This window comes from Fusarium tjaetaba, assembly GCF_013396195.1.
Source record: "Fusarium tjaetaba strain NRRL 66243 chromosome Unknown NRRL66243_c0000013, whole genome shotgun sequence".
NCBI classification, from domain to species: Eukaryota; Fungi; Ascomycota; class Sordariomycetes; order Hypocreales; family Nectriaceae; genus Fusarium; species Fusarium tjaetaba.
In genome coordinates this window covers 194,614-219,840 of record NW_023501209.1, presented here as the reverse complement: position 1 = coordinate 219,840, position 25,227 = coordinate 194,614, and the positions used below count along the sequence as shown (strand labels likewise).

The 25,227-nt window shown below is 50.3% G+C and overlaps 8 protein-coding genes across 8 annotated transcripts; 5 read left to right on the top strand and 3 right to left on the bottom strand.

Moving 5' to 3' along the window:
• Positions 1 to 18: 18 nt before the first annotated feature.
• On the top strand, positions 19 to 2,805 carry FTJAE_487 (v-type proton ATPase catalytic subunit A; the record flags this gene model as incomplete). Its single annotated transcript, XM_037351317.1, has 7 exons — positions 19 to 546; positions 643 to 703; positions 759 to 780; positions 885 to 933; positions 995 to 1,079; positions 1,133 to 2,697; positions 2,749 to 2,805. 7 exons carry the CDS (start codon positions 19 to 21, stop codon positions 2,803 to 2,805), a joined length of 2,367 nt encoding a protein of 788 aa, XP_037212430.1.
• A 506-nt stretch (positions 2,806 to 3,311) lies between these two features.
• On the top strand, positions 3,312 to 4,118 carry FTJAE_486 (YIH1; the record flags this gene model as incomplete). The annotated part of the gene is made up of 1 exon (XM_037351306.1): positions 3,312 to 4,118. One exon carries the CDS (start codon positions 3,312 to 3,314, stop codon positions 4,116 to 4,118), a length of 807 nt encoding a protein of 268 aa, XP_037212429.1.
• Positions 4,119 to 4,739: 621 nt separating this feature from the next.
• FTJAE_485 (uncharacterized protein) lies at positions 4,740 to 6,023 on the bottom strand (the record flags this gene model as incomplete). The annotated part of the gene is made up of 2 exons (XM_037351295.1): positions 4,740 to 5,888; positions 6,000 to 6,023. 2 exons carry the CDS (start codon positions 6,021 to 6,023, stop codon positions 4,740 to 4,742), a joined length of 1,173 nt encoding a protein of 390 aa, XP_037212428.1.
• A 3,702-nt stretch (positions 6,024 to 9,725) lies between these two features.
• On the bottom strand, positions 9,726 to 11,519 carry FTJAE_484 (uncharacterized protein; the record flags this gene model as incomplete). Its single annotated transcript, XM_037351284.1, has 1 exon — positions 9,726 to 11,519. One exon carries the CDS (start codon positions 11,517 to 11,519, stop codon positions 9,726 to 9,728), a length of 1,794 nt encoding a protein of 597 aa, XP_037212427.1.
• Positions 11,520 to 12,145: 626 nt separating this feature from the next.
• FTJAE_483 (t-SNARE affecting a late golgi compartment 1) lies at positions 12,146 to 12,910 on the top strand (the record flags this gene model as incomplete). Its single annotated transcript, XM_037351273.1, has 2 exons — positions 12,146 to 12,192; positions 12,247 to 12,910. The coding sequence occupies 2 exons, from the start codon at positions 12,146 to 12,148 to the stop codon at positions 12,908 to 12,910; spliced, it is 711 nt and encodes a 236-aa protein (XP_037212426.1).
• A 376-nt stretch (positions 12,911 to 13,286) lies between these two features.
• On the bottom strand, positions 13,287 to 14,952 carry FTJAE_482 (RNA export mediator GLE1; the record flags this gene model as incomplete). The annotated part of the gene is made up of 2 exons (XM_037351262.1): positions 13,287 to 14,066; positions 14,113 to 14,952. 2 exons carry the CDS (start codon positions 14,950 to 14,952, stop codon positions 13,287 to 13,289), a joined length of 1,620 nt encoding a protein of 539 aa, XP_037212425.1.
• Positions 14,953 to 18,592: 3,640 nt separating this feature from the next.
• On the top strand, positions 18,593 to 22,905 carry FTJAE_481 (cell wall biogenesis phosphatase Ssd1; the record flags this gene model as incomplete). Its single annotated transcript, XM_037351251.1, has 3 exons — positions 18,593 to 18,779; positions 18,972 to 22,815; positions 22,866 to 22,905. The coding sequence occupies 3 exons, from the start codon at positions 18,593 to 18,595 to the stop codon at positions 22,903 to 22,905; spliced, it is 4,071 nt and encodes a 1,356-aa protein (XP_037212424.1).
• Positions 22,906 to 24,103: 1,198 nt separating this feature from the next.
• FTJAE_480 (stress response rds1p) lies at positions 24,104 to 25,125 on the top strand (the record flags this gene model as incomplete). Its single annotated transcript, XM_037351240.1, has 2 exons — positions 24,104 to 24,270; positions 24,330 to 25,125. The coding sequence occupies 2 exons, from the start codon at positions 24,104 to 24,106 to the stop codon at positions 25,123 to 25,125; spliced, it is 963 nt and encodes a 320-aa protein (XP_037212423.1).
• Between the last annotated feature and the right edge of the window lie 102 nt (positions 25,126 to 25,227).

Sequence of the window (25,227 nt, the reverse complement as noted above, 5' to 3'; positions counted from 1 at the left end):
AGGCACCAACTGTAGCTTATGCTCGGCATCCGTCCTACTCTTAGAGCGAGGCGTTCCCTGCTGGATCTAATCCGCACCAGAGGGGAAGACGACGACAACAACAGCCAGCGAGAGCAAGGGAGCGACAGTGACGACGATAGCCTTAGCTCAGGCTCCGGGGCCAGAGGGAGCCGTTACAGAGGGAGCTCCAGTGATAGAGCCCCTGGGCCTCCCGTTAACGCTGCTGCTGTTCGAGACCCCACCCGCAAAGCATCGTCATCCTGGCTCCACTCAAGAGCTGGGAAAGCAGCAGCAGCAGCAGCTCTAGCGTTGGTGGACATAGCTCGTCAAGTGCCTCTGCCAAACTCTCCACCACCATCTCCATATCTGTCTCCGTCTCCATATTCACCTTCATCAGCACCTCAACCTTCATCTCAGCCGCCTCCTTCGTTAACCCTCTCCCCCGGTTCGACAGCATCCTCCATCCGGCCTCAGTCGCCGCTTTCTCCTACCTCCCCTCATCTTCAATTAGATAACGCGCCAGTTTCGTCGTTGAAGATGCCTCCTGTGCGTTGATTCCCGACCTCCCCCAAGCTTGCTGGCGACAACGCGGCGCATTTTATGCTGCTTGGTTCTCGAATACTGACTTACAGCCATCTGTAGAAAACATCAAAGGCTGCTAATAACAGCAGCAAGACCAATGAGGAAGATGGATATCAAACCGGTAAGTTCTTTAACCAAGTTCAAGCACCTTGCGGTGTCGCTAACACTATCTGCAGGTAAAATCTACTCCATTTCTGGGTCAGTACATGCCATTATTTTCAGCCTGCTACCTATCCTCGATCCCCAAAAATACACTCGAACCGATATTTTGACTGTCAACATGTCATGCTGACTTTATACAGTCCCGTCGTCGTGGCTGAGGACATGATTGGTGTTGCCATGTACGAGTTGGTCAGTTGCTATCATTCTCCATCGTCATCATCCGCCACGATCTAACCCACCGCTATTGTAGGTCAGAGTAGGACATGATAACCTCGTTGGTGAGGTTATTCGAATCAGTGGCGACCAGGCCTCTATTCAGGTTTACGAGGAGACATGTATGACGGCCCACGCTGAACCCAGAACAATAACAAGCTAATCATCACCGCAGCCGGCGTCATGGTGGGTGACCCTGTTACCCGTACCGGAAAGCCCTTGTCAGTCGAACTCGGTCCCGGTCTCCTCAACGGTATCTACGACGGTATCCAGCGTCCTCTCGAGGCTATTTCCAAGATGGCCAAGTCCATTTATATCCCCCGCGGTATCGCCGTCCCTGCCCTCGACCGCGAGAAGAAGTGGGAGTTCACACCCTCCGTTAAGGTCGGCGACCACCTTTCCGGTGGTGATGTCTGGGGCTCCGTCTTCGAGAACTCTTTCCTCGCAGACCACAAGATTCTGTTCCCTCCTCGTGCACGAGGAACCGTCACCAAAATCGCTGCCAAGGGCGAGTACACCGTCGTCGAGAACATCCTCGAGGTCGAGTTCGATGGCAAGAAGACCGAGTACCCCATGATGCAGTCCTGGCCTGTCCGAGTACCACGTCCCTCCAACGACAAGAAGTCTGCCGATCAGCCCTTCATTGTCGGTCAGCGAGTTCTCGACGCTCTTTTCCCTAGTGTTCAAGGTGGTACCGTCGCAATCCCCGGTGCTTTCGGCTGCGGAAAGACTGTCATTAGTCAGTCTGTGTCCAAGTTCTCCAACAGTGACATTATCGTCTATGTTGGTTGCGGTGAGCGAGGCAATGAGATGGCTGAAGTCTTGAAGGATTTCCCCGAGCTCACTATTGAGGTCGATGGCCGCAAGGAGCCTATCATGAAGCGAACCACGCTCATTGCCAACACCTCGAACATGCCTGTCGCTGCCCGAGAAGCCTCCATTTACACTGGAATTACTGTTGCCGAATATTTCCGCGACCAGGGTCTTAACGTGGCCATGATGGCTGACTCCTCTTCTCGATGGGCTGAGGCTCTTCGAGAACTTTCTGGTCGCCTAGGAGAAATGCCTGCTGATCAGGGTTTCCCCGCCTACCTGGGTGCCAAGCTTGCCTCGTTCTACGAGCGAGCCGGTCGCGTTCAGACTCTTGGTTCTCCCGAGCGCGAGGGCAGTGTCAGTATCGTTGGTGCCGTCAGTCCTCCTGGTGGTGATTTCTCGGATCCCGTTACTACATCCACTCTGGGTATTGTGCAGGTCTTCTGGGGTCTCGACAAGAAGCTTGCGCAGCGAAAACATTTCCCTTCCATCAATACATCGTTATCTTACAGCAAGTATAACACCATTTTGGATAAGTATTACGAGAAGAATTACCCCGACTTCCCTCGACTCCGTGACCGCATCAAGCAACTTCTGTCTGATTCCGAGGAGCTCGACCAGGTTGTTCAGCTTGTTGGAAAGAGCGCCCTGTCTGATCCTGACAAGATTACGCTGGATATTGCAGGCCTGATCAAGGAAGATTTCTTGCAGCAAAACGGTTACTCGGACTATGACCAGTTCTGTCCTATCTGGAAGACAGAGTGGATGATGAAGCTCATGGTAGGCTTCCACGACGAAGCCCAGAAGGTTATCGCGCAGGGCCAGAGCTGGGCCAAGGTACGAGAGGCCACTTCTGACCTGCAAGCCAACCTACGACAGTTGAAGTTTGAGGTTCCCACCGACGGCCAGGATGTGATCTCCAAGAGAGTAAGTTGTTCTTGGATGGCAAACACAATGCATGTGCTAACTCGATTCTAGTACGAGGAGATTCAACAGAAGATGACAGACAAGTTTGCGGCTGTCATGGACGAGTAATGTAATACCAATGTTGCAATACTGGTTGTTTCCGTGTTGAAGCTATAGATAGGTCATGCTGGGGGATAGGTCAGGAGATGACCGGTATTCGATTACTGTTTGCGCCACCCCATAGTCTAGTGTACTCGCTCAATATCAATTTGTTCTAACTGCAAGGTCATTCCCTATGTCATTTATATATCACGGGATAGTTTGCTGAAAGCATACTACCTACATAAGAGGGCTGCGAGAGTAATGGAGATTTAGTGGATCAATGAGGTGAAATGGATGAGCTGAGGTGGGGTTTCTGCAGGTTAAAGTGCACTCAGCTTCAACAAACTGTAAGAAACATTGGAATATTGTTAGGCCTGCAATGAAACTGCTGGGTAACAAGATTCTTTTTGCTTTTAGCAATCTCAAATGTACTCTTTCTTGAGACCTACTATAATAAGGTTTAGAACGATCTCAACAAACTGAAAACTCAAGACCCTCAATCTCCTTTCATTCAACCCCTCACTGCCCGAACGATGTCCGAAGAACTTCAGGATGAAGTCGAAGCAATAAATTCCATTTACGGCGACGGTAGCCTCGTCCCGGTAGAAGACGACACCTCTGTTTTTATTCTCAAACTTCCAGGCGATGCATCTTCTCTGCGTCTGAGATTCCCGTCTGATTACCCCTCTAAGCCCCCCAGTGCCCTCAGTACACACCACAGTTCTGGTGGTGTCAAAGGCGCTGGTGCTCGTGACCTGGCACTTTTCCGAGACGCTCTAGGCGAGGTATTTCAAGAGGGCCTGGTTTGTCTATTCGATGCCGTGGAGGAGTTCACGCGGCGTGCGGAGGAGCAGAAACCAGAGCCCGAAAGTGAGCCCCCAGCGCCATCGACATCTGAAGAAGACTACGAGCAACCAGACTTTCCCCCTCCGGAATGGTTTCTATCCGATCTCGTGACAGAGTCGAAATCAACATTCTTAGCACATGTCGCACGAGTTAGTTCGCCAGATCAGGCTCGATACTACGTCCAACTTTTGCTCTCATCAGACAAACGCATACGCAGCGCCACGCACAACATGACAGCATGGCGGATCCGCGGACCCGGGGCTACGAGTTTCCAGGACTGCGATGACGACGGCGAGACAGCTGCTGGTGGAAGGATGTTGCATCTGATGCAGGTCATGGATATCTGGGATGCCATGGTAGTGGTAACGAGGTGGTACGGCGGTATTCAGCTAGGACCTAGAAGGTTTGCGCTCATCAATGCCGTAGCTAGGGACGGATTTGTAAAGGCCGGATTGGTAAAAGAAGAGAAGCAGGAGAAGAAAAAGGGGAAGTGATCAATGAGGTCCCGATATCGTGATCCCTTTCCTTCAAGTCCGCTTACCGTTTGATTCTCAAGAGACTGGGTTCTGTATACAGCAATGGCTGGTAAAGATAAGCTTAAAAGATTTGTAAGGTCGCGGGAAACGATACACTGGCCAAAAATACTTTGTAATTTGGGGTTTTAGTGTTAGACTTGACAACGCCAGAGCGTCATTATTACCGGGAGTTCAAACCACAACGTGCCTTACGAACAATCTAACTACAATCACTTCCAATATCTCAAAAACAACTAAGGGCCAGCCAAATATAACTGCGGGACTTTCCCACGCATGATTCGCGGGACGGGAGACGAATTGATGACATCCGCAATAGAGTGTTCCACTCGTGCTATATATAACATGGGCATCAATATAGAAGCCAGGCGCATCTCCAGGATCTCTTCTTCTGACAAAATACTAAAATTCTCAAGTCAAATCATGATTTTACACAAACCCAACAGCACGGCTTCTTAGAAAACAAACGCCATCTCCGTTGCGCCATTGGTCATCTGCTCACAGATTGTGAGCTTTCCATAATTTTACATCGTTGTGACAGTCTTATCTTCTATGGCACGTATACTGATCAAGCTCAAAGCATTACAGCTCTTCACTGAGCAATGGCTTCAATATACCCATGGCCCTGACGGACTGCTCTTCAGAAAGAATCACAGCACCTGCCTGAGCAGTAGAGAGATAAGATAATTCAGAACTCGCCGCTATCTGAGTGTCTTGTACGAGTATACCAGCGACACCGCAAACAATACCCGTGGCCTCCAGAGGAAGAGTTTTCAAGTCCAGGAAGATCGGTATCAGGCTAGCATCTGTGTCCCCGACGAGGGAGTCACCAAATATGTCAAGAAGATTCTTGTCGAGCAACAGGGATGGCGGGTCATCCTGAGCAAGAGTGACGGACATAAATCGGGGCTGCGATACGAGCGCTGAGATGATGCACGTATAGAGCTTTGTGTCCACATTGTCTGCCCAACTTGGTCGGCGGCCGTTTCCTGTTGCGTGGCGGCTGATTGAAGGCCTCTGATGGGTGAAGTTTGCAAGCTGCGATGCTTCGCGACCGGAACACTGCACTAATTCAAGCGCTTCCTCAATCTGGGGCGCCACATGCCTCTTCTTAAGTGTACCAAAAATCCGTGTTTGCAACTCGGCGACATTGAGAGGGAGGCCTTCATGTGGCGGAGAGGTTACAGACAATCCAGGGCCCTGCTTGTGATTGGCAGCGGAAGTGATGAAGTTGGACTCGTTGTCGGACAGCTCGAAGCCTTTTGCAATGAGAGACTTGACCACGTTTTCCCTCTCCTTTGTAGGGACCAGGATGAAGTCTGAGTAATATGTCGTGATGAAGAAGATGGGGATACCAGCGAGGGCCAGCGGAGAGGTCAGTTCCATCACACGACCGCCGGCATCGAGCCCAGCACTTATGACTGAAAGTACCATATAGGATTCTTTGGAAACGGAAACAGCTTTCGCAGTGTCGCGCGGCATAGCTTTGAGGACTGGCTCGAAGACATTTTGAGCCCATGAGGTGTGACAGACAACAGAACACTCAAGAGGAGTGATGCTAATATTCAGAAAGCCATGCTGGCCATCAGGTGTGAGACCCTGCAACTCGTACTCGGGCGAATCGCGCAGACCTCCCGTTCCCTGAGATTGTGGCAGAAGTACTCGGAGGATTGGCTGGAGCAGGGTCGAGTAGAGGCTGAGAGGAATGTGAATCAGCGTATATGTGCCATCCTAGAGATAAAACGTTAGGATCGAGGTAGTTCTTTGCAAAGTTGCTTCATACTGCTGCCGCTGGTGATACACCAGAGGATCAATTCTTTTGCGCGAAGGCGTAACACTTACGAGAAATGATACCTGCGCGTTCATGATGAACGGCTAGCATTGGAGAGGTCCAGGGCCCTTGTGCAACGGGATTGGGTCAAAGTGTAGATGGAGCGAGCGCAATGCAAATGTTCTACGGTTGGCAGAGTCAAACTGCTTTGTAGCTTGCGACAAGTCGGCGCAATGTAGAAATTGAGTGACTGGCTCGATCATGAAGATGTTTGGTCTCAGCGTTGTTGCAAGGTTTGGGCCAATAAGCCGGAGAGGAACAAGAGACAAAGGAGCAGCGCAGCCAGTGTCCGAAAACCCGGTAAACTTTGGTTTGGTTTTTAGAGTGCAGGCAAGGTTTATAAAAGCCGAAGAGGTTTGCGAGGGAATTGAGAAATGTTAGAAGTGAGTCCAGTCCAGTCCAGGCCAGACAACGGAGGGCACGATAAGGGTAAACCCACGTTATTAACTCTCTTCCTGATCTTACCTTTTAAAGAGTAACTTCAACTGCTCCAAGTATCGCTATCTCTAAGCCGAACGGGAAGGGCACGTCCCTCGATCGAGCCCAGCCCTGCAGGCAGGGTTTTGCCGTCTGAGACCAGGTCCGGCGCCATGGCCAACTTGGGGACTAGTCCAGTTGGCCGAGTTGGCTATGACGGCAGAAACGTTGATGGACACGCATAAGGTGGGGTATCCTGACAGGTAGCTCTTTTCGGGGCACTGAGGTGACTTTGACCTCTCTCTCTCTCTCTCTCTCTCTCTCTCTTCTCTTCTCTCATTGCCGGCGGCTTGACTTTCAAAACCCATGCTGGCAGCTAATCGTTTGTTAAGCTCGAGGTGCTCTGAACAATGCCATTTGCCTGCGTGTACAGTAGTAGAGCTCCATCGGCAAAACATTAATCAACGTTGACCACGGGAGATGGACAGATTCACGTCAGGAAATGCTCTTGAGGGCTGCTTAGTTGCAGATCTTGGCCCAATGTCCGATGCACATAGGCACACATTGCTTCAGTTCAGGTACGGCAGAGCCCGTAAAATGCAGATGGCATCTATGATTGTGGCCGAGGTCGTTCCACGACAGCGACTGCAGGAAGCATATGGCCAAAGCTGAAAGGAATCAGCTGTCCTCCATGTCTGAACACGTCTGAGTTGTGGCCCTTTGAGCACAGAGCATCGGAAAATGTACCATGTAACGCTGCCGCATGACAACCATGCTCTCACTTTGTTGCTATTATGAATCTGATATTTCTTCGATGTAAGTGCGTCACAATCATCCTGAGATCGGCTCGTGATGTAGGAGTCAACGACGAACAGATATTCTGATAGGCTCAGGCCCCTGGAGCACTCTCTCAAGGGAGCCCATCCCATCTGAGAATCAAGTTGGTTTTGGTGCGTGGGGGCAGGCAAGTGGTGAGCTGCCCTCTATCCTTGCACTGACTTGAGAAGATCGGAAGAGGACGAGATCCTTGTGTTGTGGTGTACGAGCGAGTAGAGGATGGTCACAGCCAAGGATGTGAACCACGGTTCATGGCTACGGCAGTAGCCAGGAGCTAGAAGCACTGCATCGTAACGTTTTCTAATCGTATTCCCTTACAAAACTAGAATTAATAACCTGAAAGCTGTCAAGTATTCACTATCTCGATCATTTTCGCGTCCATTTGAGGGATACAGAGTTGCTGCTTGCCTTGATCAGCTCAACCTCTGCTAGGTCATAGCTGGTGCAAAAGCCAGCTAAAGAGTACTATTGTGTTGATTCCATTCAATAAACAAACAAACGATCTTTGAGCTTGGATGCATTCATCAGGCCAGCGACAGGGTTGTAAAGAATGACGATGTGTAGGTGTTGGTTGTTGATGAGAATGAGGTGAGCTTCAATGACTTTTCGGTTAGAGCGTGTGATGTTGCCATAAGTGAGGCATCCAAAGATCATCCTGGGGCTGTAAGGTAACAAGCAATTGGAAGCCACTCACCGACCAGCAGCTACCTTGCTATGCTTCACCTCTTCACCGTCATATGTACATTTTTATCGGACATAAAGTGCCCTTTTCTTCACCTTGGGAACGTCACAATTCAGACTTGTCATCTTGGAGACATCCATGAACCCAGCTCGGGGTCAGCTCCAACGATAGATGATGGACCCCTACCTACCTAGCTAGCTACAGGATCCTGTGGCTTTCCATAATTGGAAACACCCTAGAAACCCCAGCTTTCGGGCATCCCAACTGCTAACGTTGGATCGGTATGGCCGAGACATCGAAACCACTGCCCGTAATTCCATGGCACGACTTTGCCTGAAAGTCACATACATGCATACTTCCAGAGAAGCTTTTACGTTTGTACAGCACACGAATGTACCTCTCCAGGTGTCAGCTGTCCCTGGGCCTGCAGCCGCTGCCGCTCGCTGCCTTGCTTTCAGCACCAATGAACAAGAGTGACATCCATGATGCCTGAATCCATCAGCTATGCTTCGAATCCCGTGTTGGGGAACCTCAATATTATCAAGATGGCATAATGGATCGCTGCCTATCATGTCTCTAAGCAGGTCCGTCGCCGTCACATTGCATGACTCTCATCCGCTGCACGCGTCTAAATACGGCTGTATTTGATCTATCTCACCTCGGTATATTCTGACACTACACCACAACACAGCATCTCAGAAATCTCATTCCATTATCAATGTGCAACTGTCCATGGAGGGCGATGTGATTACCCCACGAAAGCTGGCCGTGCAGCGGGCGCAACATTGTCCAAAGCTCTTTTTTTTTTTTTTAGGGAACCCTGTCTAATAAACTTGACTTCTCTATCACGCTTGTCAGTGGCTCAGAAATGGCACCATTGACTGGACTCGTGATTCACTGCGTGACCTCCTTTGCTTTGCTTTGCATTGCATCGTCCTGCCTAGATATTTGCCTTGCATTACGAGTGACGCAGTCCATGTCACGCTGTCAACTTCCGACTAGAGGGCACCATGACGAAGTTGACAAGTTGTATGCGACACCAGATGCCGACCAATGTGCCATACCGGAGCGGCCCATGGTCAAACGGAGTCGGTAGCGCAGCTAGGCCTACATACAGACAGCACGCCGTCGAAAATGGATGCTGCTTCATTAATGCCTATCAGCAAAGAGGGGCAGCTGTCTTGTTGTTTGTGGGACGGAACGCCAAGTGGGCTACAAGATAAAGGGTTCCGGGGTACGGAGTAGAGGCTTACACCTCATCATATCGTAATACGATTCAAGAGAGGCACGTCTGATAACTACTGTTTGTGGTAGTATCTTTGGTTGCGAGCCGGAACTACCTACCCTGCTACCATCTGGGCGAATATATGTATATGATCGAATACCTGAAAACACCGCGTTCGGGTAAATATATTTCCTATTATTCTGTGCCGCTGATCGACCTAAGAACTTCCAGTCCTGTCATCCGCTTGAGAATGTCACTCCTGAAGTGTCGAGAGAAAGCGGAGGGGGGTTCATGCATGACATCGCCCATTTCGGAGAGCCAGCCACGTCCCGATATTGCCTAGCACCACCAATAACCACAACTGACGACTTACCAAACCCAGTTCCTCTTACACAAACATATTCTTTTCATTACCTAGCAACAAGGAGCTGATTGCATCTTTTCCTCGAGTCCCCATCGAGGACATACCTGTATGTACGTAGTAAAGAGGACCTCGTCCAGGGATGCGGCTAGGATCGGGTATCGTCATTTCAGACAATTCAGTTCATTCCGATTACGACCTAGCCAAAAGTTTAATCATCGCTTAACTCCAACGACAACCAGGTTTCTTGGGCTTTGTTCATAGTCAAACACTGTCTCGACCCACGCGTGACGGACGAGATCGTCGTGTTCTTTCAGAAATGTCCACCGGTCTGATACAATAAGGGACTCGACTGCCATCGCACTGAATGCCATGAGGCTCCAGACGGCACATAGCTCCTTTTTCCGAGGCAGATACAATGCCTCGTACCTCTGGATCTCCTCGTCTGAGATGTCGCCCATCTTCTCCTGTATCACGTCTGCATACTGTTTGTACTCGTTGTTTGTCGTGAGTTTCTCCACCGCACCGCGGACATAGGACTTGAACGACCCGTAGCAACTTTTCCTGAGTGATCCAATGATGACTGGATTGGTGCTGATGTCGAAGGGGCTCTCACTATCATCCTGGGTTGAGGCTGCAGTATCCGCCTGTGATTCTTCTTGGCTACCTGTATGCCGCACTTTCTTCACCACGCCTCGATCAAGGAACATCTTTTGCAAGACTGCTCGGTAGAAATGTCGAGAGAAGAAGCCAGCACTCTCCTTCTCGGTCCAGTTCTGCGGTGCTTGGCAAGCCATCATGCGGGCTGTGATGTTCAATCGCACCCCATCTCCCTGATACGCAGAAAACTTCTGGCTCATCGGGAATCCCTGAGGGTCATGCTTTTCTGATTCCCGAACGAGCCGACCATTGACAGCTTGGAGAGTTGGCCTCAAGAAGGCGTGCTTGTATGTTGGAGGGCCGAGTTTCTCGGTCATCAGGTTGTAACAACACCCAACGATGGCCACAGCTCGAATGTCCGGGTTGAGAACCAGAGACCTAATTCCAAAGTGTGACAGATTTCCGCAAGAATGGATTGACATAGCCATCAGGCTTAGGTCCTTCTTCTCGTCTTCGGTTTGACTCCCAGGGTTGATTTGGGCGATAACGTCGGCCAGGTCGCCAGTTTCTAGTCGACCTGATATGTACTGAACAGACCCCTTACCTTTTTCCACAGTATATTCAGCTTCGAGTTCTTTGAAGGGTCTAAACTCGAAAGCTTCATCTCCTGCAACCTCGCGAATAGCCTTGGCCAAGGCTTCTGGGTCCTCTTGACCATCAGGCCCCCGCGCTTCTAAAATCTTCGTCCATAGCTTCTTATTCCTCATGACCTTTGGCTTAACGGCTAATCCAGAAGTCACATCTAGACCTCTCGCTGCCGTGACGTTGTTCTCTCGTCCCTCGACAGCTACAACATGCCTATTATAAGGCTCACTTGCCATGGCCCGGCCCAGATAGTTTTGGCCGCTACCGAAGTCCACGTAGTGGGATATCTCGTAGCCGCACTGCGAACTTATGTCTTCTGATAGTCGAGCTAAGTAGTCCGCGAAGTTGGTGACTTCATGAGTCTTTTTGACGTTCATGCCCACAGCCACCGACCGTGGCAGAACCGGCAGTTTCTCTGAAGGGGGCGTAAATGATCGGCCGAGAGAAAGATTACGGACTGTTCGAATGTAATCTATAAGGCTCGCTGGCGGCTGCTCTCCTTCCAGCTTTAGATTGTCTAAATCATCCCGCATGAGAAGGTCAAGAAACTCCATGAGACTTCTTGAGAGAATGAATGCGTGCCACTCTGTGGGAATGGCATAGTGAAAGAGGCCAGGTTCGATAGTGAAAAAGTCGAGGATATGGACGCCGCCGCAGAGAATCTGAAAAGTCTCAGATGTTCTCACAAATTTCAGAAGCTCATCGATATATTCCTCTGGCGATGAGAAGTTGCCATTGAATGGCAGGGGTTTTTCTGGTATCATATTCAACGTTTGTGTGGGCTACCCTGTAGAGTTATCAGTGCGATGGCCTGCGAGATAAAAGAGTGTTCAACACGTACAAAGTTCAATATATCTGCCGCTGCTATCCGAATGTTGCCTTTATATGAATATTGGCACTGAAAAGCTGGCTACTGGACAATGGTAGCAAATCCCGTCAACCCAAGACTAAAAGTGCTGTTGTGTATGGATATGACGAAATTGTCAACAGACTCGAGGAAATATCTGAATTTGACCGAACTTGAGCCTTTCTGATACGAACAAGGAGGTAATGAGACAACTTAGTGCTTTCAAAACATGAATTCGGAAGCAGCTTTGCGGAGTTCTCAAACGCAACCATCGTTCTTAATTCAGTGTGCGGATCGAATTTGTAGGTGAGTCCTCGGTGAACCAAGAAGATACGTACCGCTGGCCTCTCACCGAGGACTTCCGGGTTAAGCTCACCTGCAGGGTCCATGCAACGTCATCCCTCGGAACCTTCGTTGTCGCAGCCTCCCGAATACCGTGAAACACCTGGCCTAATACTCACTAATCCACTCCCTTTTCCACCAAGTCGCGCAGAACCATCGCGCATTGTGTTTACTGCGTATGGTCACTTCGACGCTGTCAGGATGATGTCCTCTACCAACGACGAGGATCCTTTCCTCCAGGTCCAACAGTACGTCTTCGTCTCTCCGGTGCTTCGTTGTTGTCATTAACAAGAACTGCGTAGAGATGTTCTCAACCAGATGGCGAATGCCCGGCCTCTATTTGCATCATATCTCCGGATCCGCTCGCTTTCCACGGATGCCAATTCTCCTGAACTCGCATCAGCTCGCTCCGATCTCGAGTCCGCCTTGTCTTCCCTTGCCGACGACTTAGCAGATCTGGTTGCATCGGTTCGAGCTGTTGAATCCGAACCCTCGCAATTTGGGCTATCACCACATGAAGTCACGCGACGGAAACGACTCGTGCAAGAGGTTGGCGGCGAGATCGATGATATGCACGATGAGCTCGCGAAAAAAGTGGACGCGGGCGATTTACCTGACCCGAATGCGTTTGCCATTGATGGTGATGCCGAGGATAACTACGCCGAGTTCGAGCAACAGCAGCAGATGGAAATGATGCACGAGCAGGATCAGCACCTAGACGGCGTGTTTCAAACAGTGGGTAACTTACGTCGCCAGGCGGATGATATGGGCAGAGAGCTCGAGGAGCAGCGTGAGATGTTGGAGGAGGTAGATACTGTGGCTGATCGCGTTGGTGGCCGGTTGGCAACAGGCGTTCAGAAACTTCAGTATGTGATGCGGCAGAACGAGGACCGATACAGCAGTTGCTGTATAGCGGTTCTGATATTCGTCCTCATCCTCCTATTGGTTCTCCTCCTAATCCTGTGATGCTTGCCTCCAGACCGAAAGACAAATGCATAGCTCTGTTGTAAAGAGCATTTATGACGCTATAATATCTGGGAATTTGGAGTTTAGGCTGGGATCACTTTAATGACTACCAATATAGGATTCGGGTATTTCTTTCTTTTTGTCTTAAACCTGTATACTACAAACAAGAATAGAGCAGCAGCGGCCATTCTGTACCCCAATGGCACCTTATAATTCAACAAGTATATCAAACATTTAACACACCGCCAAGAACGATGCCTAGAATGTATCATCTTGCAGTAGAGTGGCCTTCAGTGTCGTAAATTTTCAACATTCCGGCCGAGAGTCTCTTTGAGTTGGTATTCGGTTGATCATACAGCAGGGCGTCTTCCACTTCTTAGGTCAAGATCAAACCGGATTCAGTCTTGAGCACATCTGCCAGAGCCGCCAAGGAGCCAGCAGCAGTCGCATTTTGCGGTGCCTTCTTGGGAAACTCAACGAGAGCAAGTCGTAGTGCCGCCAAAGCTGCATTGCCGTAGAAATTGAGAAAACGCTGCTCATGTCCCTGAATCATGGATCGCAACACCACATATTGAGTGTTTGACGTCTCATTTGGCGGTGAGTTGACAATGTAAGCGAGCGCCCTCCAGTAATTTGTGGGTGGGTAGGGATTCTTTTTGGAGGATTTGCCGAAATCTCTCAAAGATAGAGAAGCAAAGCCGGCGCCTAGGCCAGTCATCCTATCGTTATGGCTTTGCTCGGTAATCCATGATGGCCCGTCTTTCTTCCAGCCGATTGCCATACGGCCGCGTTCAGTTTTGTCACTGCCTCTATGGCCGAATAGCACTGGGCACACTATCCGATATTTGGCCATGAGAATATCGACCAAAGACTGGCCTCGCCATTGGAATTCCTTGGTGGAGAAGATATGAGCTGCAAAAACACCAACTGGGTCTGCTGACTTGGGATTTGCGCCACCCTCGTTAATGAACTGGCTGACAATACCCTTGGCGCAGATGTTTATGAGATATATGAAGAGGGAGGGCAGAGTAGCCTCGTTGTTTGGAGAGCCTTCCGCGGGCTCTCTTTTATCAACCACAAACAGATTCACATCAATCGGGGGACTTGGTATCCGGCCTTCCAAAGCCTCTTTCAGTGCTGCCGTGATTTTGTTGATCTGGAAAGTGTCAGCAATGGTCTCAAAATCGAGGCCTATGACCTACAGGTTGAGCGTTTGCACCCTTTCCACCGGTCAATTGACCAATGGCAACTCGAATCTCTCGTCGAGCAGCACCGAGCTTGCCCTTAAGAGGCGACCCGGCGACCTTGGATTGAGCTTGCAACTCTTTTCGTAATTTCTTGAGCTCTTGATGAATCTGGGAATAGCGGTCGATGCTGGTTGCAGATTTAGACTGCACAGGCTGTACTGTGTTTGTTGCGGACTTGACTGCAGGTTGAGCAATGCTTGTAGCAGCTGGGGCAGTAGATTGTGTTCCAGCCCCGTTTGGCTTCTGTAATGGCTTCTGTAATAGGCTTTGAGAAGCAGATTGGGTGGTGCCGAATGGGTTGCTCGGTTTCGTTTGAGTAAAACTTGCTGTCGTAGCGGAATCTGATGCCGGGACTGACGCAGGAGAGACAACAGGTTTCTTTGCATCTAAGCCCGGTGCTGCGTCTTTGATTTGAGTTGCTCCGTTCGTCTTCGTAGGTTCCGGTTTGGCTGGAGGTGGTTTCGGTGCAGGCTGCTCTGGGGGTAAACGAGGGACCGTCCTCGCCTTGAGTTCCCGTAGTCTTTTTTCTTCCGCGACTACTGCAGCTTCCGCCTTGAGCCTCTCCTCCTCTCTGCGCTCCTCGGCAACTATGCGCTTGTGCTCCTCTTGTAGCTCATGAAGCTCATAAACCCGTATAGCTGCTTGCCGTACGCGGTCATGCTCCAGTTGTGCAGCAGCCAGGGCATCCCTATGGTTCAGTTCATTGTTTCGCGAGTCGAGAAGGAAAGTTGCTGCTATATTGCGATCCGGGCTGGAAAGCAACTGGTTGCGCCTCGCGGGCGACGAGAATGTCATGTCGTATACAAAGGGCTCCCAGGTCCTTTATTCGAATCGCATCTGGAAGTTGAAAGATTTCGAATCAGAAGAGTAATAATGTTGGTTCTGGACGGCACAAAAGTTGTTCCTTAAAATTCGCAGGAGAAATAAAAGAGCAAGAAGAAGATGTCGGTTGCCGAAGTCGCGTGAAGTTTATATGCAGCAGTCAATAAATCGTGTTAAGGTAGCCCTTTAGAAGAGGCTGGGTGTCGATCCATTAGATCAAAACATCAAGTACGGAGTAGGTAGTTCCTATTGTACGACCAGCTGGGCTATTATTGTCGACTATTGAACCACGGGCTAGTCGAAGATGGGTTAGCTGCCTAATTTTCGAGAGGAAGTGGATTCAGCTCGGTCCGCTAGAATAAAGTCCCGGCATGCGCCACATATGCTTGCAAGCCACAGCATGACTTCTTTGGGTTGGGTACTCTAAGTACCCTACACTGATGAACATGACGGGATCCATCGAAAGAATTAATAGGTATGGGCCAGTTTTGTGAAACATTGGTGACTTCGACAGTTTCCTGAGATGTATCTGCGTCCTTGAGAATGCCCGGCTAAACAGAAATGGGAACCTTTTTCTAGGTACCAGACGCAACCAACAGCGCACTCTCTTCTTCATAAGGAGTAGTAAACTTCATGGTAGTTGCTTAATGGATGGTGCAGAGTGATGGCCGCCGCTGGGGATGCCTCGAAATTCTGAGGTTGACTTCTGAGGCAGTCGATTTGAAACAGTTAGAGACCACGAGGCGCGATGGAGTATCCTGACTGAAGGGTTGCATTGCATTGCTGGTGGCTCGAATCTAGACCACCGATAGTTGTGATTCATTGCCGACCTGAGGGCCGGGCCGTTGCTATTTGTGTAAGGTAGCTTATGTACTTAGGCCCCGTTCGAGGTAAGCGGACCGATCTTGACTTGGAAGCGCCCGAAGCCAGTCCGAACGACCAAGCACATTGACTCCCAAAGAGTGAACAAAACCTGAACTCTGTTGCTTTACGTGACCTGGCTTTTCAAGCTCGAGGTCGTATTGAACACAATACGTGCCATGACATTACTGCATTAGTACGGATGGCATCAGCTACTAACAAACAGTATTGGAAATCGGCCAATATATCGAATAACAATATACCTTAGGTAAGCAAGGTAATCTTGGAATCTGAAATGCTGAATGACCCAGGCACCGTTAAAACAGAATATAACCAATTATGGAATTACTGAGGCTTTTTACTGGAGGTTGGTTGAATTTTCGTCGTGAGTAATTTCACTTTCATCAAGGCATTGAACATTTCTGGCAGAGCGAAGAAGCAATTCATTCTCACTACTTGAGAAGACAGCCATCGTGAAATGAAGTGACTGGTGACCTATGGATGCCTTGCAAACTATCTTAGTTTTTGATGGAAATACAGAAACTTGAAGCTGAATGGATCTTCACGGTATTTGATATGACACTTCTAGCCATGTAGATAGATCCCAGGAGAAGAATCGGTGGAATGTAGATGAGATCACTTAAGCTCCAACTCATCAATTTTTGTCAGTGAGACTATGAATTGCCCCTCAATGACGTGAGTTTTGGCCTGCTAGTTTTCTGGTTTAATGAACCGTGCAAAGACCAACATAAGAAGAGAAACATCGAGTCCCCCCAGTTCCCTCATATTACTATGTATTTGACTGAACAACTGATATTATGATAGCTAAACTAGTATACTCCTAGTGAATTTTGAAAACTTCACTTCTCTCTTCGCCATGTACAATATCGGTCTCACATAACCCGCAACTACCTATCTTCTGACTACGTATAGACAAAGAAAGAATTTCAACTCATGGCTCCCTTTCTTGTTCTTCAGTATGTTTAAGCCGCAAGGATTCGTTTGTGTATCCATGGCTTGAAGCAAGGGGTCCCAGGTTCGTTGCCCCTAGCGCAGGCGGATACGGTTAAGCATCACCACATTGGGTAATCACAGGGGCCTCGTTCGTTTAGGACGCTTTGAAGTGTAACACTGGACACGTAAAGGATGAAGACGAGTACTCTCGGTAGTCGGTCTTGGGTTTTTTGTTTAGGGGAGGAGTCTGTTTTGACATTGTTTGACAACAGTAGTGCCTGGGTGTTGAGAATGGTACAGATATTGAAACGTAGCAAAGACCTGTCCTCTACTGAATGAGTTCGTCTCAACCTAATATTGGGGTACCGGCATCAACCAAGTTAGCCAAAGGCTGGGCAAGCTATTTCCACTGTTAGTATCCGTAAAATTATAATTGTTCGTATATCGGCCAGCCCAATTTCAAGACCTCGACTGTTTCCATCACAAAGCAAGACTGTCTCACAGCAAGGGAAATGTGAACAATGATCCATCGCCTGGTTTGCTAATCAAGTTTCACTCTATTTACTCCAGATGACGCCCTTTCCATCCCTCAACGCCACGTTCAGAAAGATCGACTCCTTGAATCATGGACCATGTCCAATCTCAAGCTAGGGGGGTGGTGGTACCCTTGTATTTGAACTTTGACCGTCTTTGTGAGCAGGATAGGTACAGGAAGCTCCTGAAATCAAACACAGTGACTTCAAGACTCATATTTCGGTGAAATGAACCTAGCAATGTGTTATTGACATGTCCGACCCAGGATAGAGACTGAAAGGAGTCGTCGACAGTTTCAGTTGAACAAGTTGTCCAGACTCTGAATGAATTATCCATGGCACTTAGGGGATACCATCCCCGCTATTAGCGGAGTCAGCCGGCGTCAGTGCGAGCTTCAGGTGCTAGGGGCTCTACCAGGCCCGGCTGGAGGCCACTAGAGGCGCGTTAGACCATGGAGCGGACAACCCCATCTTTAGGCGTCTCTAAGGATAATCCCCCGGTCCAGCTGTCTGGATGCTAAAGCTGTGATCCAATGGCCCCAGATATTCATTTGCGCTCGTGAGGTAGTAAAGACCAGCCAAAACGGTACGAGAAATACAGAAGCAGTAGGTAGGTAGGTTTCTAATATTGCGTCTATTGCTTTCCATTTCCAAGTGCCAATGGAGACAAGGAGCCTGGCAGTTAGAGGGAAGGTACATCAGGCTCTTACCAGCTGCGCAAGACACACGTAAATTTAGGCCAGAAGTAGGTACCTATAGTCCAAACTTATCTGGTACGTAGCCGTATCCCACCTCACGCTCTCCACTGAAGCTAAACCATCTCTATCTGGGTACCTACCTATCCACCCATCACCTTCTTCGCATCCATCCCTCCCCTTCTCCTCCTCCAACTCACTCTCGTCTCTCTTCCTGTTGCCAGGAGTTGGAATTTGTTCCATCCATCCAGGCTTTCACTTCTTGTCGTCTCACCATCTGCCTCTTCATCGCCGCCTTTCCAAATCACGTTCCTTGGCTCAGCGCAAGCTCGTCTACCCTCCTTTTGGGCAAACATTGTCCCGCCGTGCCATCGCCTATCGCCATCGCAATTCGCCTCATCCATTGCCCGTTACCCAACAGGTTCGCCCACCCTCACCTAACCGCCCATCTTCGGCCATTAAAACGCTTCTCGATATCAGATCCAACTAGCTGTATCTTGATCGATCAACTTCGCCGAACGTCGACGTGCTATATTTACAATCCAAGTGCTCTTGACTCAACTGCCCAACATGGAGCAGCAGCAACAGCAACCCCCGCAGCAGCCGCAGCAGCAGCAGGCTTCTCAACAGCAAGTTCCCCAGCAGCAGCCTCAGGTTGGCGGCGTCCCTGGGCCTGCTGGACGTAGACTTCACATTGCCCATCGCCGAAGCCCTTCTGAGCTGACGCCACTGATGAGCATGTTTGCCAACCCTGGAAGTAAGTTCATGAGGTCTCAGCTGTCCTGTTTTCAACACTTTATATATGCATCATCATGTACCTTCACTATGTCATCTTGCCCCTTTTTAGCCTTTTTAGCAGTAACTGTTCCATACGTTTCTAAGTCATCATCTACAATGCCCCTGCCATAGCTATCATTATGCGGCAATCACTAACTGATCTATCTTACAGTGGAGCAGCTTGCCATTCAGCAGCAGATCGAACTGTTGCAGCAACAGCAGCAGCAGATTCAAGCTACGCATCAGCAATATGTCAACATGGGAATGGTGCCTCCTGGACAGCCCCTCGGTCCTGGTGGTGCGTTCAATCCTTTGCAGCCAATGCCCAATATGTCGCAAGCTGCTTTCCAATTCCCCAACCAAGTACCTCAGCAGAACATGGCTCCTCCCACCCAGCCACTCTCACATCGCCGTAATCAGTCGGCACTCCCAAACATGGGCATGGGACCTCCTCCTGCGCCCTCGTCTGGTGCTTCTGGATCCGGGTTTGGCAACTTTGAAGCCCCTCAAGCCCAGGGTCGAGAGAATACTGGCGGCCGAGGCGGCCGTGGTGGAGGTGCTGGTGGTGGTCATCAAAGAAGACACTCTCTAGCCCTCGCCGACGCCAAGAAAGCCGCCGAGATTGCCCAACAGAAGCGAACAACCACCGGCTTCTCCTTCCCTGCCTCTCCTGCCCCTGACGAGGAGAACAAGCCCGCTTCCCAGTCCACCCTCGATGTTCCTGTTGCTCAGGGCTCGACCCGCGGTGGACGTGGTGGTCATGGCCGCAGCCAGAGCATGGCGGTTAATGGCCGAGGCGGCGGCCGTGGTGGTTTGAATGCTGAAAGCAATGAATTTCAACGCCGCGGAAGCGGCCATGCCCGTACCGGATCTCGCAACTTCGAAGGTAACTGGCGTACTCAAGGACAGGGCCAGGAACAGTCTGGCAATGCCGGACAGAGCCAAGGCTTCCAGCCTGGTCACCGACCTCGCGGATCTATGAACCAGTCCGTCTCGGGAATTGGAGGCTTTCAGTATAATCCCAATCAACCTCAGGTTATGCAGCTCCCCAACCAGATGATGATGCCCCAAATGTATGGGCAGCAGCTCAATCCCATGCAGCTGAACCAGCTACAGGCTTTGCAAGCCGCTCAGATGAATGGTCAACCGTTTATGGGTCTCCAGGGCTCCCAGCATGCTGGCCAGCTTGGTGGCCAGCAGCAGCAACAACAGCGAAAGACCCTTTTTACCCCCTATCTCCCCCAGGCCTCCCTCCCCGCTCTTTTGGCTGATGGGCAGCTCGTGTCTGGTATCCTCCGTGTCAACAAGAAGAACCGTAGTGATGCTTATGTTACCACTCAGGATGGTCTGCTTGATGCTGATATCTTCATCTGTGGTAGCAAGGATCGAAACCGTGCTCTCGAAGGTGATCTAGTTGCTATCGAGCTTTTGGATGTTGACGAAGTTTGGGGCCAGAAGCGTGAGAAAGAGGAGAAGAAGAAACGCAAGGACATTACGGATACTCGATCCGGATCTACTAACCAAGGTAACCAAAACTCTGGCAATAACAACGATGGGAACGCTCCCGAGGGCGGAATTCGTCGACGTGGTAGTCTCCGTCAGCGCCCCACTCAAAAGAAGAACGATGATGTGGAAGTTGAGGGCCAGAGTCTCCTCCTTGTTGAAGAGGAGGAAATCAACGACGAACAGAAGCCCCTCTACGCCGGCCACGTTGTTGCTGTTGTTGAGCGTGTTGCCGGTCAAATGTTTTCTGGCACTCTTGGCCTACTCCGCCCTAGCAGCCAAGCTACCAAGGAGAAGCAGGAGGCTGAGAGGGCTGCTCGTGAAGGTAATAACTCGCGCCACCCCGAGCCTCGCCAACAGGAGAAGCCCAAGATTGTTTGGTTCAAACCCACAGACAAGCGTGTGCCGCTTATTGCCATCCCCACCGAACAGGCACCCCGCGACTTTGTTGAAAAGCACCAAGACTACGCGGATCGGATCTTTGTGGCTTGCATAAAGCGCTGGCCCATTACCTCTCTCCACCCCTTTGGAACTCTGGTTGAGCAGCTTGGACGCATGGGTGATCTTAAGGTTGAAACCGATGCTCTTCTACGCGACAACAACTTCGCTTCAGATGAGTTCTCTGATGCCGTGCTCCGCAGTGTTGGCCTCCAAGACTGGTCGCTTGATAAGGAGGACGATGCAGCCCTCGCTGAGCGTCGTGACTACCGCGACGAGAATGTTTTCACGATCGACTACAATGGAGGAGCTGAGCTCGGCAATGCCGTGCATGTCAAGTCTCGTCCTGATGGCAAGATTGAGATCGGCATTCACGTAGCTGACATCGCACACTTTGTTAAGCCCAACTCCCTGGTGGATCGGGAGGCTAAGAAGCGAGGCACCTCCGTTCAACTCAAGAATCGCTTCTGCGCCCTGCTGCCGCCCAAGCTATCGGCTGAAGTTTGTTCTCTGACCCCCGAACAGGACCGCCTCGCTGTGTCCGTAGTATTCAACGTGAATCCTCACACTGGCTCTGTCGCCGAAGGTGATTCATGGATTGGCCGCTCGATCATCAAGAGCGCCGGCAAGGTTTCTCTTGACGATATTGATGATGCTCTAACAAACCCCTCGGAATACAAGAACGCAGCTGTTCCTGTCAACACGATACAGATTCTCAACGCTGTGTCACAGAAGTTCCGAGAAGCTCGTCTCGGCGCCGGTGGCGAACCCATTGCACCTCTAAGACTGCTTCAGCAACTCGATGACGAGAACGACCCCGTTCAGGACAACCTCTTCGACTCGACGCAGGCTCTTGAGCTTGTGGAAGAACTGATTCACAAAGCCAATGCCCATGTGGCACAACGTCTTGTTGAGGGGCTTCCTGAGAAGGCTTTCCTTCGTCGCCAGTCTGCTCCCAACCCCCGCCGACTTCAGACTTTCGTCGAGCGCATGACAGCGTTGGGCTATGATATCGACTCATCTGGCAGCGGTGCCCTCCAGAACAGTCTCTTCAAGGTTGATGACCCAGATCTGCGAAAGGGTATGGAGACTCTAGTTGTCAAGTCGATGCAGAGGGCCAAGTACTTTATTTCAGGTAAGACTGCAAAGCAGCTGTGGCCCCACTATGCTCTCAACCTGCCTATATACACTCATTTTACCAACCCAACCCGGCGCTACGCCGATATTATCGTCCATCGACAACTCGAGGCTGTTCTCTCTGAGGGCAAGATCGAGTTTACTGAGGATCTGGAGAACCTCGTTAAGACCGCCGAATCTTGTAATACTAAGAAGGATTCCGCCCAGAACGCCCAGGAGCAGAGTGTCCACATCGAGTCATGCCGAACGATGGATAAGAAGCGCCAAGAGGCCAACGGCGACCTCATTGCTGAGGGTATCGTCTTGTGTGTATACGAGTCTGCGTTTGACGTTCTCATCCCTGAGTGGGGATTCGAGAAGCGAGTTCACTGTGACCAGCTACCTCTGAAGAAGGCCGAGTTCCGAAAGGAGAAGCGGGTTCTTGAGCTTTACTGGGAGAAGGGCGTTCCCAGTTCGGCGTTTGTGCCAGAGGATGAGCGACCTAAGGCTGCCGCGTCCATCCGACACTCAAATGCTCTAGCAGCTCAGCGCCAGGCTGAGGAGGCTGAGCGTGTCCGAAAGGAGCGTGAGGAAGCTACTCGCAAGCAAACTGATACCGGTACCATCTCAACTGATGACGTTGATGCTCTTTTCGACGATGACGACGACAACACATCCGACGTGACTGAGGCTATGGCCGGAGCCTCGCTGGCTGAGCGCCCTACTCAGAGCGTCCCCGGCTCCCCGGCTCGCTCCTCATCCAACGCCGGCAACCTGCATCGCACTCGTTCCGATTCCAAGGTACCTGTGGCGGAGGCTGTCGAGACTCGCCTCACCAACAAGGAGAAGTACCTCAGCTTCTTTTCGCTTCGCGAGGAGGGTGGTGACTACATCCAGGATGTGACAGAGATGACAAGGGTACCGGTTATCCTGAAGACGGATCTCACCAAGAGCCCACCGTAAGTCACCTTGTTTTAGAGAAGAAGTATTGTGCTAACCGATGGACTAGTTGCCTGACCATCCGATCTCTGAACCCATATGCTCTGTGAAAGGACAAACAAAAGTTAGCTGGCGATTGTAATGGGGACAATGTAGTGCGTAGTTTTTAGGACGGACTACTTGGTCGAGGAAGAAGATATATCTATGTTTGTGTGAGGAGTATTGCCAGACGGAGAAGATTGCCAGAAGGAGACGGACTTTTAGGTAGTGGTATTAGTTAAACAGCGGAAGTAATCTCGTCTTTTCTCAAGCAGTATATGGTTACCCCGTTTGTCAATGTGCTGTTTGCCCTAAGTTTTTGAAAGCGTTTCCATCTGTTTGTTGGAAAACGACTAGAGCTTGTACTGGACTACGTACCTAGGTATGTAGGATTTCTGGAGGCTCTTTGCAAGGCAATCGTGAATTATTTCAACTATCAGGCGAAGACGGCTACATTGTTTTGCCGCCTTTGTTTTGTTCCGATTCTGGGTTAGTCAGCCCAGCAGTGGCACAGAAGAGCCTAGATTACAGTTATCAGATTCAAACTATTAACTTTACTTTAGCCTTTTGGCTTCTTTTGCAGGGTTGATATGTATCATACGTGTTTCGGCCAATGACCGGACCGAGCAATGCTTATAACGGGCCAAATAAGGCAGTGAGGGGATTTCGGGATCTCAGGACAGTGTTTCATCATCATCCCTGGGCTACCTACAGCGTTACATTGTAGATATATTACATGTGCTCTGCCATATCTCGGGACGGTTTCATGGCTCGCGTTTGACGTCTCAGATCGTGGGACGGCAAACCCCGGATAGTCAAGGTCACTGCTAAGTCAGCGGAAACGTTTGAAGGGGAAGCTTGTTAAACACGGCTATCTGGCGTTCCTGGACATCGTCCTCTCTTGGCATCAGTGGTGAGGCATGCTTAACACCCCTGTGATATCACGGATGCTGTGCCAGCCGAACAAGTCAAGATGACGATCCCGGCGTTGAGAATCAGAATATTAAGGCTGTGATATCCACGTTGTTCTAGTTTTGTTTTCTCGATCTGACTTGACTTGACTTATAAAGACGGTTTTGTCCTTTCGTTTACACTCGCTCGTTCAATAAGCGCTGGCCTGCTTTTGATACCTTAATTCCTATTACATTCGATTCGATTCTTCAACTGAGTTCAATCTCATTGTTTAATATCTTTTTTTATTACTTCTGACACTTATTTCCATTACTCTCCTTGCTGGCTGGTCCGACACGTTCCTTTCGATTATATAACATGGCATCTCTCAAGACTCTTCTCTTCGGCCTCTTCGCTACCACGGCTTTGGCGATGCCTTCTGGCCCTCGGTTCACCAAGAGGCAACTTCAGTATCACGATTTGTCCAAGCGCCAGAATGATGCTGCTGCTGCTGCTGGCCTCAGTGACTTGGATATCCTCCAGTTGTAAGTCTTGATAGCATAGCCAGCCCTGTCACACTAAACGGCCCAACTAACACGCTCAGCGCCCTGACACTGGAGCATCTTGAAGACACCTTCTACCGCGAGGCTTTCTTAACTCTCTCCGACGAAGCTTTCGCCCCTCTCGGTCTCTCAACGCAAACCCTTGACGACATCAAGGCCATTGGCAAAACCGAGGCTTCTCACGTAGTCCTCCTTCAGTCTGCCCTCGCAGGTAATGGCATCACACCTGTCCAAGAGTGCAAATACGACTTCAAAGGCGCAACAGCCGACCCAGCCGCCATGGTTGCAACAGCTGCTATCCTCGAGAGTGTAGGTGTCTCGGCCTACCTGGGTGCAGCGCCACTGCTATCTGACCCTGCTATCCTCGGCACCGCTGGCGCAATTCTCACTGTCGAAGCACGACATCAAACCGCCATCAGGATATTTTCTCAGGCAAAGGCAGTTCCTCAGCCTCTCGATACCGCCCTTGGACCTAGGGCAGTCTTCTCACTCGCCGCACCTTTCATCACGGAATGCCCTGAGGGTTCTAACCTCAAGATCGAAGCATTCCCTACTCTCGCTATGGCCGAGGGCCAGGACGTCAAGGCTGTAGCCATTGGAGCTAAAGTGAAGCTCGCCTCCGAAGCTGCCGCTGGAGCGACGCACTGTGGTTTCACTTCTGGAGGTCAGCTTCCCGGTGGAACCAAATTCACTCCCTTCACCGAGGGAGAGGGCTGTGAAGTTCCTCAAGGAGCTGCGGGTGTTGTCTACCTGACCTTGACCAGTGCTGGACCTTTGGAGGGCGTTTTGTCAGATGACATTACTGTGGCTGGGCCTATGGTACTGACCCTTTCTTAAGGGAGCTGTCGAGAGGCGTTGATGGTGGTGGTATGGTAATGATATCTTATATCCAATATAGACTGGAGAGCTTCTCCGCTCATATCAATATAATCGCTAGTC